The 17,676-nt window shown below is 40.9% G+C and overlaps 1 protein-coding gene across 1 annotated transcript in view; it reads left to right on the top strand.

The window, feature by feature from the left end:
* VAT1L (vesicle amine transport 1 like) overlaps positions 1 to 13,761 on the top strand; it is a 47,443-nt gene extending 33,682 nt beyond the window's left edge. Inside the window, exons 5-9 of the mRNA XM_075281921.1 lie at positions 837 to 940; positions 5,186 to 5,241; positions 6,013 to 6,207; positions 7,789 to 7,872; positions 12,900 to 13,761. Coding sequence (XP_075138022.1) covers positions 837 to 940; positions 5,186 to 5,241; positions 6,013 to 6,207; positions 7,789 to 7,872; positions 12,900 to 12,998 — 538 coding nt within the window. The 3' untranslated portion in view covers positions 12,999 to 13,761. The remainder of the gene's footprint in view (positions 1 to 836; positions 941 to 5,185; positions 5,242 to 6,012; positions 6,208 to 7,788; positions 7,873 to 12,899) is intronic.
* Positions 13,762 to 17,676: the final 3,915 nt, after the last annotated feature.

Raw genomic sequence — 17,676 nt, 5'->3', positions numbered from 1 at the left:
TTATTTAGTAAGATTTATTGCAAAGTTTCTTATATTCACCTGCACTATTCATATATAACAATATTTCTCCTTGTGGATGCAGGTACTTACTTAACTAGTGACTGAGGGGTCAGTTGAGAGTCCTGGTCCTGTTGACCACTGAAGGATTCAAGTAAACTTCTAACTTCTTATCCATTTCCCCAAGGGTCCTTAGCTTTTCCAAAATTCTCATCCAAAGTTTCTCCATTGACCCACAGGCATGACAAAAGTCTCAGTCAAAGATTGGTATGAACATTATATGACTATTTTGCGCACTATAGAAATTAAAGATATGTACTTGGTGTGTCATATGTAGCCATTGATCCTAATGAGGGTGCCGAGGGTCTAGTTAATGTACCTAGTCTAGCAAATGGTGTCCAAGAGGCACACTAAATATCAAATAATTTTTGTTTCACATCAAAGGTCACATGAGATCCCCCTCAAGCTTTAGGTTATGCCTGTGCAAAGTGATCTATAGTGTGATTTACTGCAACTATTATCAATACAACACTAATACATATGCAATACTTAAAGTGATTGAGGAATATGATTGTACTTGCATCTGCCTGGCTATTCTTGATGCCCAACCCGAGGGTTCTGAGCTGATACTTGCCCTGGGTCACATGATCTCAACTAGCTCCTGTTGCCCAGGTATCTTCGCATAACTTACAGCTTGTAAGGGGTCTCCTGTGACCCTTGATACTTTCTGTGCAGCCCAACGCAACCAAACTGGCAGTCACTAAATCTATTTGTGATGACTTCACCTACGAATTTGGGGAACTAAGTGGGAATGTAAGATTCTGATTTTTGCTCTCCAGAATCTCACCAGAAGGAGTAGACATTGTCCTGGATTGCTTATGTGGAGAAAACACTGGAAAAGGAATTGGTCTCCTGAAACCACTAGGAACGTATATTTTATATGGTAGGTTGGATGTTTCTGCTACAATAAATGATACAAGTGTCCCAGAGCTCCACAGAATATTATGACAACAGATTGATGTTAGGTATGTGAACAATTAGGTATTTCCCACCGTGAGTGTCTTCCATATTAAATGTTCACTAACTTTCCAACAAGCTTTGTACAAATCAAAACAAATATACAAGTAAATATAGGAAACTGTAACAAAGGAAAATACATCTTTCTCCACTTACCTGTTCACTCCTTTTTAATCTGACATTCATACTGAATTTGTCTCTTCTGAATCCAACTTTTCTTAAAGATGGACTGGAGTTCACGGAAACATCAAATTACATGTGTCCACAAACATCTATAGAGAGGGTAGAGAGGAATAACTGAGTGAGAGAAAAGCAGAGACACAAGCAGACAGGGGCTGCTGCTGATAATAGTAAGTTTCCTATCTCATGCCACTTGCTTCAGTGATCTCAGTACTTGGGATGATCTCTTAATAATGTCCTATATGGTGCTTTTTGAGTGTTAAATAGCAGGATCTCCTGTATTCTTCAGGTACAGTGTATTGGAGACATCACAACAGGTAGTTTCCACCCATTAGCCAAGGGACAACTGAAGATTAGTAATGTAAAGTATAGAAAACACGCCATATAAAGGCCAGAAATAGTATTCCCATGTACACACATATGGCAGCTCACCCTGAAAAGTTATCCAAATCTCTAGAGACACTTACTGATCATCATCTTATTAAACGCTGCCTCTGGCAGAATCTAATGGGTGTAAAATAGAGATGAGCGAACACTAAAATGTTCGAGGTTCGAAATTCGATTCGAACAGCCGCTCACTGTTCGAGTGTTCGAATGGGTTTCGAACCCCATTATAGTCTATGGGGAACATAAACTCGTTAAGGGGGAAACCCAAATTCGTGTCTGGAGGGTCACCAAGTCCACTATGACACCCCAGGAAATGATACCAACACCCTGGAATGACACTGGGACAGCAGCGGAAGCATGTCTGGGGGCATAAAAGTCACTTTATTTCATGGAAATCCCTGTCAGTTTGCGATTTTCGCAAGCTAACTTTTCCCCATAGAAATGCATTGGCCAGTGCTGATTGGCCAGAGTACGGAACTCGACCAATCAGCGCTGGCTCTGCTGGAGGAGGCGGAGTCTAAGATAGCTCCACACCAGTCTCCATTCAGGTCCGACCTTAGACTCCGCCTCCTCCGGCAGAGCCAGCGCTGATTGGCCGAAGGCTGGCCAATGCATTCCTATGCGAATGCAGACTTAGCAGTGCTGAGTCAGTTTTGCTCAACTACACATCTGATGCACACTCGGCACTGCTACATCAGATGTAGCAATCTGATGTAGCAGAGCCGAGGGTGCACTAGAACCCCTGTGCAAACTCAGTTCACGCTAATAGAATGCATTGGCCAGCGCTGATTGGCCAATGCATTCTATTAGCCCGATGAAGTAGAGCTGAATGTGTGTGCTAAGCACACACATTCAGCACTGCTTCATCAAGCCAATACAATGCATTAGCCAGTGCTGATTGGCCAGAGTACGGAATTCGGCCAATCAGCGCTGGCTCTGCTGGAGGAGGCGGAGTCTAAGATCGCTCCACACCAGTCTCCATTCAGGTCCGACCTTAGACTCCGCCTCCTCCGGCAGAGCCAGCGCTGATTGGCCGAAGGCTGGCCAATGCATTCCTATGCGAATGCAGACTTAGCAGTGCTGAGTCAGTTTTGCTCAACTACACATCTGATGCACACTCGGCACTGCTACATCAGATGTAGCAATCTGATGTAGCAGAGCCGAGGGTGCACTAGAACCCCTGTGCAAACTCAGTTCACGCTAATAGAATGCATTGGCCAGCGCTGATTGGCCAATGCATTCTATTAGCCCGATGAAGTAGAGCTGAATGTGTGTGCTAAGCACACACATTCAGCACTGCTTCATCAAGCCAATACAATGCATTAGCCAGTGCTGATTGGCCAGAGTACGGAATTCGGCCAATCAGCGCTGGCCAATGCATTCTATTAGCCCGATGAAGTAGAGCTGAATGTGTGTGCTAAGCACACATATTCAGCACTGCTTCATCAAGCCAATACAATGCATTAGCCAGTGCTGATTGGCCAGAGTACGGAATTCGGCCAATCAGCGCTGGCTCTGCCGGAGGAGGCGGAGTCTAAGGTCGGACCTGAATGGAGACTGGTGTGGAGCGATCTTAGACTCCGCCTCCTCCAGCAGAGCCAGCGCTGATTGGTCGAGTTCCGTACTCTGGCCAATCAGCGCTGGCCAATGCATTCTATTAGCCCGATGAAGTAGAGCTGAATGTGTGTGCTTAGCACACACATTCAGCTCTACTTCATCAGGCTAATAGAATACATTGGCCAATCAGCGCTGGCCAATGCATTCTATTAGCTTGATGAAGCAGAGTGTGCACAAGGGTTCAAGCGCACCCTCGGCTCTGATGTAGCAGAGCTGAGGGTGCACAAGGGTTCAAGTGCACCCTCGGCTCTCCTACATCAGAGCCGAGGGTGCGCTTGAACCCTTGTGCAGCCTCGGCTCTGCTACATCAGAGCCGAGGGTGCGCTTGAACCCTTGTGCACACTCTGCTTCATCAAGCTAATAGAATGCATTGGCCAGCACTGATTGGCCAGAGTACGGAATTCGGCCAATCAGCGCTGGCCAATGCATCCCTATGGGAAAAAGTTTATCTCACAAAAATCACAATTACACACCCGATAGAGCCCCAAAAAGTTATTTTTAATAACATTCCCCCCTAAATAAAGGTTATCCCTAGCTATCCCTGCCTGTACAGCTATCCCTGTCTCATAGTCACAAAGTTCACATTCTCATATGACCCGGATTTGAAATCCACTATTCGTCTAAAATGGAGGTCACCTGATTTCGGCAGCCAATGACTTTTTCCAATTTTTTTCAATGCCCCCAGTGTCGTAGTTCCTGTCCCACCTCCCCTGCGCTGTTATTGGTGCAAAAAAGGCGCCAGGGAAGGTGGGAGGGGAATCGAATTTTGGCGCACTTTACCACGTGGTGTTCGATTCGATTCGAACATGGCGAACACCCTGATATCCGATCGAACATGTGTTCGATAGAACACTGTTCGCTCATCTCTAGTGTAAAAGGATGGGGATGAGGGGGACTTGTTGCAATGAAAACCCATCAACACCCTGCAATCACATTCTGTCATACCTCTTAGATGCAGCAGTGCTATTGACCATACCTTTAAGACGTTAAGCTCTCGGGATGTTATCTTCTGCAGAGAGTGCTTTCCTTCTTCAAAGGCATCAGTGCTGTGAGGATCATTCTTTGGCTGAGAGTGTGCGCAGAGGGGGTATGCAATTGTCATCGCATTTTGGTTGGGCATTTGAAGACACAATTTACCCAGTACTTCTGCTTTAGGTCAAGGCCCCACATGGCATAAACGCTACAGAAGAAACCACTGCGTTTTTGGTCACTGTGTAGTGGATGAGATTCTAGTAAATCCTATTGCCACAGTGGGTAAATTCGCACTGCGGACACACTGCAATTTCCAAAACTGTTGCGATTTTGGAAATCACAGCATGTCACTTACACCTACGGAAACACCAGCGGTTTCCCTATAGGTATAATTGGAGCAGAAAGTCTGCAGTGGACTTTCTGTGAAAAGTGCTGCCGGAAGAACGGTGATGCATTGCGGCCACGGTTTTTCATGCAGTGATTTTTTTTGCTGACGGACACTACGTGGTGCTTTAGCCTAAATTTGGTATCTGCAAAATACCCTAATGCAGGGTCTTTTCAGTCTCTTATCCCTTTACAGCATTTTATCCTGTTAAATGTTCAAATGCCTTGCTATTAGTCACATACGCAATTACAAACACCACCCACTTAGTGATATTATATAATTATCAGGGAGTTTCTGGGTAATTAACAGTGTATTAATTCCCATCCCAAGTTAGCGCTGTATATTTGCCACATACCTCATGTTTCTTTTAACCATTTCAGGAGCTTGCAGCTAATTTATTTGATAGAACAATCATTGTGGCATTTACCAGCCAGAGTAGCTATCAGGGTGGTAAGTGCGGTAGGTACACAGACAGGGTTTCCTGGAACAAACACGGCCGTATGAAAGAAACCTTATATGTTATTTCTTCTGCACTAGACTGTGTTTGTTATACAGTAGTTCCTTATGTCTATTTCATATGTACATTTGCTCTCAGATCTTTCTTAATCACTTTTTAATTATTTTTTGTAGGATCATCCAATATGGTTACTGGTGAAACAAAAAGCTTCTTCAGTTTTGCCAAATCAGTGAGTATCAACATCTAAGCGACATTTGTAATATTGTTGGCCTATCCCCGTAGATCAGCAGCTACAGAACAGCGTGGTTCCTGGTAATGTTCACATGCCAGGGACGGAACTGCTTAGACTCTTACATATCTAATATTGATGGCCTATCAATATTAGAAAGAGGACAACCCCTTTAAATGTATCTGCTTTTGAATGAATATTGAGCCTAAAGGGAGAGAATGTATCAAGGTCAACACAGTGCCATTACCTTACAAGGTCTATGCCTATTTCTGTCCTTGAAGACAATGGCACTTTAGGTTGCTCGGGGTCTCTGGGTCTGTTGCCTATGACTACATCTTGTAACTTTGCACCCTTTCTTTAGACCCCTAACACAAAGTCAGCACGTAGAATGAGAAGATTACACAAAAACCCAAAAAGCATTGCACTTTACCATAAATGCCTACTACATACTAAAGTTGTATACTAAAGGTGTAAAATGAATGCATGTTATATGATAATACTTATATTGGGAATTGGGGGAAACATTGTATACTATAGGTAGCTGAGCCACGCATTAGGACTCCTTTATACTACTTCTGAAATGTAAAAGCCTTGCAATAAAAGTATTTCATACATGTATTTCATACATTTTTATGGTGCCATTTTTTTCTTTTGAGACATTTTGTACATTTTGTACATTCTGTACAAACTACAGAATGTAGAATATATATTTTGTGTCGAGCAAATGCATACCAGCTCCAAATCTATTACATTATATGTTTATTCTTTCAGTGGTGGCAAGTAGAAAAAGTCAATCCCATCAAATTATACGAAGAGAACAAAGTTATGTCTGGATTCTCACTTCTAAACCTATTGTTCAAGCAAGGCCGCGCTAGTATCATAAGAGGGGTTGTAGATAAGCTTCTTGCCTTGTATACTCAGAAGAAGATCAAACCATTGGTGGATTCGTTGTGGGCGTTGGAAGAGGTATCCTTATGTTATTGTCAAGTGTCTGCAATGTGTTGGAGTGCTTATGATGACTATATCAAAGAGATTGTTGTTTCTTAGTAGAACCGTGCTCCGTATAGTGAGTATTTATGAGGATGCTTCAACCCATTTGCTTTCTGACATTTATCTAGAATACTTGACATCTGGATGGAGTTTCGGTTATAATTAAAAAACCATCATGATACAATATATTCCAGACTACAAGGTGTTCAGACCTCCACAACTATAAACTTCAACTTTTTGCTGAAGCTGAGCTCACTAAAGTTTCACAAAAACATTTTTTTTTACCCATTGTGAGTCATTGTTCGCCATCTAAGCCAGCACCAGGCATCAATCCTTAAGGGAGAGGTGCTGTATACAGAGGGGACCCTATTACTACTGGCTTATAGTACTACATATACTCAATTTGTGGCAAGGAGGGCATAATGCTTAGATATCTGCCTAACATCCCTTATTTTTTTAAGAAGAATAATTGGTGGAAACCCCCATAGTGGGATTTATATCTGTTCATAGTGATAAACCTATTAAGGGATGAGAACTTGACCGGGGTCTTAATCCCTATGTATCTCATGGCAGGCTCACTGAAGATCTCACTGAGACTATTACAAAGTTATGATCTTTGATTCTGATAAAAATTTGAATAAAAAGTGATCAAAGCAATAACATTTCCCGAAAATGGTAGAACTACAAAGTACACCCAGTCCCGCAAAAAAAGACACCCTATACATCCCCGTACACGCACGTATAAAAAAGTTACGGCTGTTGGAATATGGCGACTTTTTTTAAAAAAAAAAAAAATTTTAACACAGTTTTGGATTTGTTTTTAAGGGGTCAAAATGTAAATAAAACCATATAAATTTGGTATCCCCGGAATCGTAACTAAACACAGAATACAGGGGACATGTCATTTTGGTTGCACAGTGAACGCCGTAAAACCAAAGCCCGTAAGAAAGTCGCAGAAATGCATTTTTTCTTGAAATCCACCCCATTCTGAATTTTTTCCCTGCTTCCCAGTACATTATATGGAATAATTAATGGCGGTTTCATGAAGAAAAATTTGTCCCAGGAAAAAATTAAGACCTCATATGGCTCTGGGAGCGGAGAAATAAAAAAGTTATGGGGTTTAGAAGGAGGGGAGTCAAAAACGAAAAATGAAAATCAAAAAATGCCATCGGCGGGAAAGGGTTAACTTCAAATACTTCTGTCCCAAAGTCACTATGTAAAGTTTCTCACAACACCGTATAGCAGCTCAAATACAAATTAACTTCAACACAAAAGTCTCACGTATTCTCTGAATTACAGCAAAAACAAGATACAAACTTACATTTCATATCCCATACCTTATACACAGTACAAAAACCTTACCACGCCTGTATATACCCACTTCTACAATCACCGCAGACGAAGTCGCGGGTACCAGCTAGTTATTCTCATAATAGCATTATTACCAATAGACATTAGCCTTTCACCATCTAGGCTTAGTGCCATTTGCACATGTCAGAAGGTCAATGGTACATGAATGTGTTCTTTGGATAAACATTTCTTCTTTCGGGATTCCAGGTGAAAGAAGCAATGCAGAGAATCCACGACAGAGGTAACATTGGAAAGCTGATTTTAGACGTGGAAAAGGCTCCAACCCCTCTGGTAAATATTACAATATCTTTATTTACCTCATTTTGCAGGTTACTTGCTTCAATATGTATGAAACATGCACTGGTTTCCTGGAGGACTTGTGGATATTAACAGTGAATCTGAACAATCAGGTCATTGGTGGGACATACATCAGCTGTCTGAGCCTTTGACCTTAAAGCTAACGTCCCACGTATTGGGCTGCAGCGAAAAAGCACTGCAGGAAAAACATGGCAGAAATGCATTGTGGTTTATCCCGCAATGTTTTTTACAGAAAGTTTTCCTGTGCGGACTATTTGATTCAGTTTTACCGATAGGGAAACCACCAACGTTTTCGTAGGTATAATTGACATGGTGCGATTTCCAAAAAGGCAATGATTTTGGAGATAGCAGCATTTCTGCAACTCATATTTTTCTGTAATGTGTGGATGGGATTCACTAGAATCACACTGTATGTGATACTGGGGCAAGGTAGGCCCTGTTGGTGTTGGTACTGACTTTATGAATGTATATAATGTTAAATAATCTATCCAGTCAAACATTGCACATTGAGTCATAGTAGAAAAGGTCCAGGTGGTGCAATACATAGGGATTCAATGAACAACAAAGAGAATCTTTGTGCCCATGCATTGCCATTAGGTATATCACATACGCCAGATTGATCACAACTGTCTAACCGAATAAACTGTCCTAGCTGCCTATAGCAAAAACTGAAAACAGCCATTGAGCAATAGATTTTGTTACCCAGTTTTATTTGGGATTTTAACTTTAGATGTATTTGCCATTCATGGTCTATAGAACTCGGTGTTTCAATCTCTGTGGGCAGACTTTGGTTAGTTTTTCTCACTCATTATCTTTATTCCAAAGTGATGAGAAATATATAATTTATATTTGCATGTCTTTTTCTCAGTTTTTATGAAGATGTGCTACATAACCACTAGTCAGTATTTCATTACTTTCTCTTCTTTGCTCCAATGTGGATTAGTCTATATGAAAAACCTCCTGAGCGCTATTAGCCTGTGGCTGGTAAAGCATCTGATGTGAATTAAATACTTGCTCCTGCCTCCTCCAGTGCGCCAAGAGCCAAATATTACAGACCACAAACATCTTTTGTCTGCGCACTGTTAACAGAATAAATCTCTTTTTGGAGCCCTTGAGTTAATACAGGCTGACACTGTTGATGTGGAGTGTGATATTACCACATGCTGTTACAGTATGCAAACAAAGCAAGATTTTACCAATTATCCTCCGGGTGTCTGTTCCTAAAAATATTCCAGGACATGTGTGCGCGTGGTTGATGTACTGTCACTGTGCTGTGCCCACCATCTGGAACCGTAGACACTGTACTATTATTCAGTATGCTACCAGCCTTATTACCAGGGGTCCATTTAGTGTCAAGACCTTGAAGGCTCTCTTGGCGTGGTTCATACACCGCATATGGTCTGCTTCATCCTCTTTAACATCAATGCTCTTTAAACACTACAAATATATGATATTATATGATCCAGCAAAGGGAGTAATTATCTGAAAATGGGACAGATAAAGACAGCATGTGGACCTTTTAGTTTAGAAAGAGTAGGAGAACCTTAAAAGATCTCCCTCATGTATGCTATGCGTCTCAATCTTGACACCCTGGTTCATAGTCAAGACAATTTCAAAGGAAGCCAATCATCAGAAAGTAAATGTACCAAAAGGAAGCCATAGAAACATAAGGGACTGATATTGACTGTGTAATGGGCTCGAATGTAGCAGACTCTTGTGTAGAACAGATTAATTTTTCTTACTGAGGCACAACATACTTAGCAGTTACTGTTCCTTTAAGCGGTCCATGATGCTTAGTGGTTGCACTCACAATTGTTGGAAAATTTGCTCTTGAAACAAGTAAACAGTTTCTTGGCTGGAGTCTAGAGGATACTTTATCACACTGCTTATTATCCAGAAAGTCAGGTTGTGTCCAAAAACACTGATGGCTCTTACCTTCCCCAACTATGCTGTGGTGAGTATAAAGGAGGCTACATTCCACCACAGCCCAACACGTCTAGGTATATTTCATAGAGTTACACCAGACTCTTATTTTCAATTGTCTTGGTGCCTCTAAGGGTTGTTGTAATGCTAGTACACCCTTTCTCAAGGAATTCCTCCTTATAATCCACCACAGCTGGCAAACAGATGTGCACGTGGCTAAGCCTTGCATTTCTAAGCTGGAAAGCAGTCCCGCACTACAGTGTTATCAATGCAGTCTTTCTCCAAGGCTCCTAACCGCTAGCTTAACCTAGAACAGCAGCAACATTATAAAGCTATCCCAATTATTATAGTTCTTTTTACCATCCAGTCACTTTGAAACACTTGGTAACACATCTACCTCTTACACCTTGCAGTGGGAGGGTTCACTACAGATTCTCATTATGATTCAATCTTCACTGGTTTGGTCAGCTGTAGACATTTCTCCCTTGATCCTTCAGCTTTAGCCCACTTGGCTGTTGTGCATTTCTTTGGCCTTTGACCAAACCATCAGGGAACCAGTTCTTATTACACGCGTCCACTGGTGGGGCAAATACGTTTCCCATCTTCCAGCAACTCAGCTTTCTGGCTCTCACACACTCCAATCATTCTCTGAAATGGTCACACCAGACATGATATAGTCTCTCCTGTTCCCTAAAAGAAGTTGAATAACTTCCTTGTCCAAAACCAACCTGTAAAGCTTTATTTATACAACATTTGAGCAGAGTTATAGTCTGATGTTCTGATATACAGAAGGTGTTTGGAAACGGTTTGTTTAAAAACCCATTCACTTCGATGGGGTTTTAAAACAATCCGCAGGTGTACGTTTTAAGCCTTTGCGCAGTTTATCTGTTCTTTTGAATGGAGACCAAAGTCAGATTTGCAGGACTTTGTGTCCGTACAAAGAAATAAGGATACACAACTGAGGTCTATAGAAGGTGGATTACAATGGATAGTCAGCTGTTTGTGTCCATTTTACAATCCATTTTCCCGCTGCACATGATCAGAATGAAGAAGGAAAATAAACTGATTGGACAAAAACAGACACAAACTGAAAAAACTGACCGCAAACTGACATAAACGGTCTGTTTTCTTGACAGACTCCCACTGACTATCTGTCTAAAGAGACAGATTTGGGTATCTGCTATGTAACTATTTGGAATCCTTTTTGTACCAAACCATTTTTGTTTTTATTTCTAAACTGTTTGCAAGAGGACGATACCAGGCGCAAATTTCACATTCAGGACTTTATTTTTCATTACATAAGTAAACAAAAATGATGGAAGATAAATTTTCACACAAGTCTCATTTCATAGAGCATGTGATTATGGACAAAAATGTAATGCACTTTAATAATTTGGTCGCTTTCGCCTTGAAAAACTCTCTAATGTTCCTGCCACTAGGTGTCTTCTTTCTAGCTAATTTGCAGTTCACTCCCTGTTGCTAGCCAAGGTCTATCCATAGATACAGTAGATAAGGGGGAGATCTGTTCTGTCTTCGCACAATTAATGGAGAAGGGAGGGGTTTATTCTCCCTACAGCACATCTTTAAACTGCTTGCTCTGTGAAAGGACTGAACGTTCTGCAAATCTCATATCTTACAATGTAAGAAAAGTCTTTTATGTATTTGTATCTACTTACGGCTGTTTGGGTGATTAGAGATGGAATATCATTAACAGACAGCAAACAGCTTTCCTGACTGTTTTTTTTTCCTGTGTTTTAGCTGTTTGCCTGCATGCAATTGTCCTGTATTTGCAGTCCAGTATTCCAGGATCTCCTATGTCATGGCCACTTGGGTTTTCTCAGCTATTTGTTTACTATTGTTCTGTTTCTGTTAAAATGGCATATAAAGAAACCAGTAGTATTAGTAATGGTTAGAGGAGGGGTCAGACTGCTCCTTATTGTACACACCCCCTTTCTCACTGAGAAATGTAAAATGTGCTACAGTTATAATGGAGATAGAAAAACTGATAGTACACAATGTATGAAGGCTTATATAGCCATAGAACAGGCCACCCAGCAACACCCTACAAATATTTCAACTTTCCATGAAAACTTAGGCACCATTTAAATATGAAATGTATCTTTTGAAAATTAATACAATTTTAATATAGGAAGGTCAATTACAATAAAATATTTTAGTAATATTGTTCATTAAATGACCGTTGTAAAACATTGTAAGGCAGCATTCTCTGTGTAATTCCGGGGTTTAGGACGGAATGACACGGAGCGCAAGTGTGAACGCCCCTTAAGTAACAAATATATTTGGTATGATAAAATCAACACAATGTTTATTGTGATTGCTAAATAGCATACATAAAAATTGTGCAGTTGGACTCTGTGGTCTGATATTATTACATGGCGTCTGAATATACTTAATGGTGCCCTTTTATAAAAGCCATATGCATTCTAAAGACCACTCTCTCTTTTTCTATGATCTGCCATTCGAAAATCACACTATAAGGGGGCATTCACACAGAGTAACGCCGGGTGTGTATCATAGCCGTACACGCCGACATTACAGCAGACTGCCGAACACTTCCCATTCACTTCAATGGGAGCTCTCGTAAACGCCGCTGTTACGAGCGCTCCCATTGAAGTGAATGGGAAGTGTTCGGCAGTCTGCCGTAACACCGGTGTGTACAGCTGTGATACATGCCCGGCGTTACTCTGTGTGAATGCCCCCTAAAGGACTTTCCCAGGTTTGCATCTCTGTCTTAGGGCCCCTTCACACGGAGTTTACACTCTGCTCATTCAGACACGTATACACAAGCACTTCAAAACACATCCCATTCACTTCAATGGGAGCGCGTGTAAAGCTGGCTTTATGCGCGCTCCCATTGAAGTGAATGGGATGTGTTTTGAAGCGCTCGTGTATACGCGTTTGAATGAGCGGAGCATAAACTCCGTGTGAAGGGGCCCTTATAGTTCAAGAGGCATAAAAAAAATCTCTAAAATTTATATACACACACACATGTATGGACAGTGATTACCGATGGTTTCTACCGCTTCCGCTCACCAAACCTCTGATTGTGTTTGTAGATGGCCAACGACAGTACAGAAACCAGTGAGGCTGGAGAGGAAGAGGAGGACCACGAGGGAGACACTGAAAATAAGGAAAGGATGCCCTTCATCCAGTGATAGAGCTTGTGACTGAGGAAAGACTCGAAGACAGAAAGCACTCTCTTCTGTGCATCAGTGAACAAACTTGCTGTAGTACACTGTGTGTTGTATTTGTCTGCAGTGAGCTGAGCTACTGTATAAACCGTTGTGTATATTGTGGCAGTAAGTGCCTACTTGGCAGCCTTTAGTAAATGTAGCAGTGTGTGTACTAGGCCTGTGATACAGTTTTAAGATGCAGGAAAAATGTGATAAATTTATATATGGACCCTCCATCTCTTTGCTACTAGATTTAAGACCTTAGTTATTAAATGAGGACCACCCAGGCGATACAGTGCTGGTTTATCCAGTTCTTGTTGAATTAAAGGTTGCCTCAGATTCCCATGCCAGGTCCAATGACTAAATGCTGCCAGTGGGCCAGACTGCCACCTCAACTTAAGTGCCAACCCTTTTTCAGTATTATTATGTTTCAGTGTTGTGCCATACAGTCATCCACACCATCTTTATACCACAGCGGGTTAACCCTGGAAAGGCCCAGGAGTCAAGAAAGTGCCATGTGGGGTATTCCCGTAAAAAGAGCCTTATGTCATTTCTTAACATAGACAAGTAAGTAGTCAAACCTTCATCACACTCCTTTCAGAAAGACAAGGCCTAAAGTACAAGGCATTCTTAACTGTTGATGTCTAGATATGATGTCTAAGACACTTCAAGCCACTTTTATAGTAGTTTATATTCTTTCCTGAGCAAAAATACCTCAACAATATTTGCCACTAGCAATCTACAGCTTTATATACTGTATTTGTGCAGTATATAGTTGCCATTTTAGCTCCCATTATAAGGGTATGAGTAACATACAGGCAGGACGTGACTGGAGAAGGAACCAATACTGGTTGGTCCAACTTTTTTGCAAGAACCAATGCAGGACTCTTGTTTCCTTGTACGCTACATGGCAAAATCCTGAACCATACTAGGGGACTCAGTTTGCTATGGTCTTCTTTCTTCTGTACATGGTTCCCACTGGGTCCTTACTCCTGAACACAAATGTGTCCACTTGTATGGCAACCAGTAGAGTGACAAACACTTTGGAGTGACAGCCATTTTTGAAAAAAAGCTAATATTTAACAATTTTACACAAGACGATGACTCGTGGACATAAATACAGTATTTACTGATGATTTTACAACCTTTGGTTTAGGTTTCATTGCATAGTCACACTTGTCTTCGGTCATCTTGTGGTGTAAAACATTAAAAAAATTCTGTGACCCTGGATTTATTGGATAATTTGGATTTCTGAAAGGTTGATTCTCTTGCGTTTTTAAAGGTGTTATAATATGTGTGATACAGTGTTATGCTTAGTGCAGGTCTCAGGGAGTGGAGCATAACCTCAGTCTTTGGTATGGTTTTAAACCCTGAGTCTTGTATTGTCCTTCAGTCCCTGCTATGGCCATACTTCATTCTATATGTTTTTTCTTGGAATGTTCCCTTATTTGATGTAAATTCTGTATTATTTTAATGTGTTATGTGTAACTATAAGAGAAGGCTGATGAATATTCACATCTGAGATATATCAACCTAATTGAAATCACAGACATTCCTTTTGCGGTAACTTTATCTGTTACTAAGTGTCAGTATTTCCAATAGTTGTTTTGTTGGGTAATTGAAGAAAGCTAATGTGAAAACTGTCAGAAATTCTCAGTTGTTGGCAACACATATTTAAAGGACTATTCAAGTAAAACCAGAGAATCCATAGGAGAGTACAGTAATCCTGAATACCTACTATTGAAGAAGCTGAGATATGAGATGTGGTAGGCATCCTGCAAATTTAGCTGTTCCTGGGTTTGACTGTCACATGATATTGTGGTCACCTAACTAAATACAATGGATTCACGTAATCTAAAATAATTATTAACTCCAGAACGAAAATAAATGGTGTTCCCTCCATGTCACAGGCAGGCACAAAAACAGCTAATGCTCCCATGAACAACCCCTTATTGAAGTTTCCTTTTCTCCTGTGAAAATAATAACCTTAAAGTAGGATATTGGGGTGATTGTATTTAAACTTGAATTTTCAGTCTTCAAAGGGGTTTTCCATTCAAATGATGTTGATGTGCCCTTATCATAAATTGTCAGTATTAGATCAGGGGGGGGAGGTCAGACACTGAGGACCCCCGCTGATCAGCTGTTCTCAGCAGAGCTACTATACAGAGAACAGAGCTAGAAGCAGATAGCTCTGTTGTCCATGTAGTGACTGTTGTGAGTTTTTCAGTCACCGTTCCCGTCACTATCTGCTATCTGCTCTCGTCTCTGTTCTCTATGTATGAGAACATCTGATCGGCGAAGGTCCCATGTGTCAGACCACTACTAATTTGAATATCTTCAAGCCTCCCTAAGTTTCTATATTCTATTTGAAAGGTAAAATGTGAATTCTGAATAGTAAGTGACTGTTTTTCTTGGCCATAGTTCATACTCCCATTTTTTTAAGCCAGCATGATGGCTGCATCTAGTGTATAAAGTTTATAGACATCTATTAATAGTGGATTTTACCCAAATTGCTGTATAGCAGCACTGGAATATAGTTGACATGATGCCAAAAATGATGATGAATGCACTTTCTTTGCATAAGTGGCTGCCATAAACAAGATAGGGGTCTGAATTGTGTTATTCTTTAAAGGATTTTCCAGGCTTTAATATTGGCGAGATATCCAAAGAATCATCAATATCAGATCGGCAGTGGGACGATACCCAGCACCTCCATCCATCAGCTGTTCTCAGCAGCTGATCTAAAGAGAACAAAGGAGGAAGCAGACAGCTCTGTTGTCTTTGTAGTGGCTTAACTCATTCACAGCATTTCAGCTCCCATTAACGTGAATGGGAGCTGATCTGCAATATTCTGGTCTAGCCTCTGCACAGTGTACAGAGCTGTCCGTTTCCTGCTCCATTCTCTGTGTATTAGCTGTTAAGAACAGATGATAGATGGGGTGTTGAGTAGGACCAGTAGGTGTTGTACCTCCACCTATCTGATATTGATGATCTATACTTAGGATAGTTTGTCAATATTTTTAGCCTGGAAAAACCCTTTAATTTCTTCCACATTGCATCCTTTGTTTGTTTTCCTGTATTATATATCTGCGGGAGGTTGTGCACCTACTGTACATGTATTTTACAAAAATCGTGCAATTCTGTCAAGAACCCTTGACAAGAAGCTCAGTCTCCATTCTGTATTAAGCTGAACGTCTGAATGATTTTAGAAGAACTGGTTGCTAGGATTGTTCCTCCAGGCCACAGCATATCTGTCTGTAGTTAGGTAGCATACCCCTAGAAACCAGTATTGTCTCTGAATTGGCTGTGTGCTGATAAGAAGTATGAAAGGAATAAAACGCTCTCATTCCTCGTCTCAACGTGCATTGTTGGTCAGAATTTTTCCAGAAGGTCCTTTTACGTAAATAACCTTGTTTATTATAAAGGTTTCATTACTGATAACCTTATATATTATATATAAGCAGTATATTCCATTACCTTGGTAAAACCTTGGAACCAGAAGCTTAACTTGAAGTTCCTGGTTCCCAAAGCCTAATGTGTAGCAGCGCCTTCTACCTACCACGTGGCATTCAAAATACTAGTGTCTACTTATGTGGCAGGGGGACTTTGGGCCCTCTCAGACATTGGGGCCTGAGTACAAGTGCTCCCATAGCGCTTTCTATAGTTACATACTGCTTGTATACCTGGATTTTAGTTTTTAGCTCTCAAGCCATTTATCACCTGGTAACTTCTACCTATCCACATTCAACACTTTCAGAGAGAATTACACTTAAAATCATTTATGGAAGATGCCAGTGCTGGGAATTTGCACATTTTGACCTCCTCTGTTGTCTTTCTATCTTATCAGACCTAAAGACGGTATATTATATGTTCATTGGAACCACCAGTGCAGTGTATGTAGTAGTTATGGAGGTCACAGATGTTAGATCCAACATTAGAAGAGTCATTACTTATTACGGTTTTCCAAGAGCAGTAGCAGACAAAAAAAAAATAAAAATACCAAAAAATACCAAAAAAAGAGCAACCTTGGTTGTATATCAACACATGCACATATCGTTGAGCTGAGTGTGCAGTATACAGCTGAGCTCCTTTATTATATGATGTGTTATGAACAGTTTCCTGCATCCTGCAAGATTATCTATGACTTAGAAACGATCTCAGTAGGTAAGCCTGATGCGTATCTAGCCCTGCTATATCTCTAGTTGATCTTTATTTGCAAACTAAAGATTATGTCTAAGGCAATACGTTGCAGAAACATAGCAGGGAAAACATAAAATGCATGCTTTTCTGCTCCATTTTTAACTTCCCCACCCCGTATAAGGCCGAAGCTTCACGTGGTGTAAATACCATGGTTTGCCCACAGAGTTTTACAGTCACTGTAATGCCACCGCGCTTTTTACAGCAGCACTTTTTTGCTGCAGCCCACTAAAAAAAAAAAAGTATCGTTTATACTAACGAAAACGCAACATGTCTGCGTTTTTTTTCCCCACAGTGTGTGGATGAGATTACACAAAATCTCATTCACTTTGCCGTAAAACACAGCAAGTTTTAAAACATCTGCTGTATTTCCGCAACAGCCCAAAGCACTCCGTTTCGGGAACATGTGACCTCAGTGTATTTTTTACCTCCTTTATACCAGCATAACCTCCTTATCTTGGGA

The sequence above is a fragment of the Leptodactylus fuscus genome, chromosome 7, assembly GCF_031893055.1.
Source record: "Leptodactylus fuscus isolate aLepFus1 chromosome 7, aLepFus1.hap2, whole genome shotgun sequence".
In the NCBI taxonomy this organism is placed as follows: Eukaryota; Metazoa; Chordata; class Amphibia; order Anura; family Leptodactylidae; genus Leptodactylus; species Leptodactylus fuscus.
This window is presented reverse-complemented; position numbering and strand designations above follow the sequence as displayed.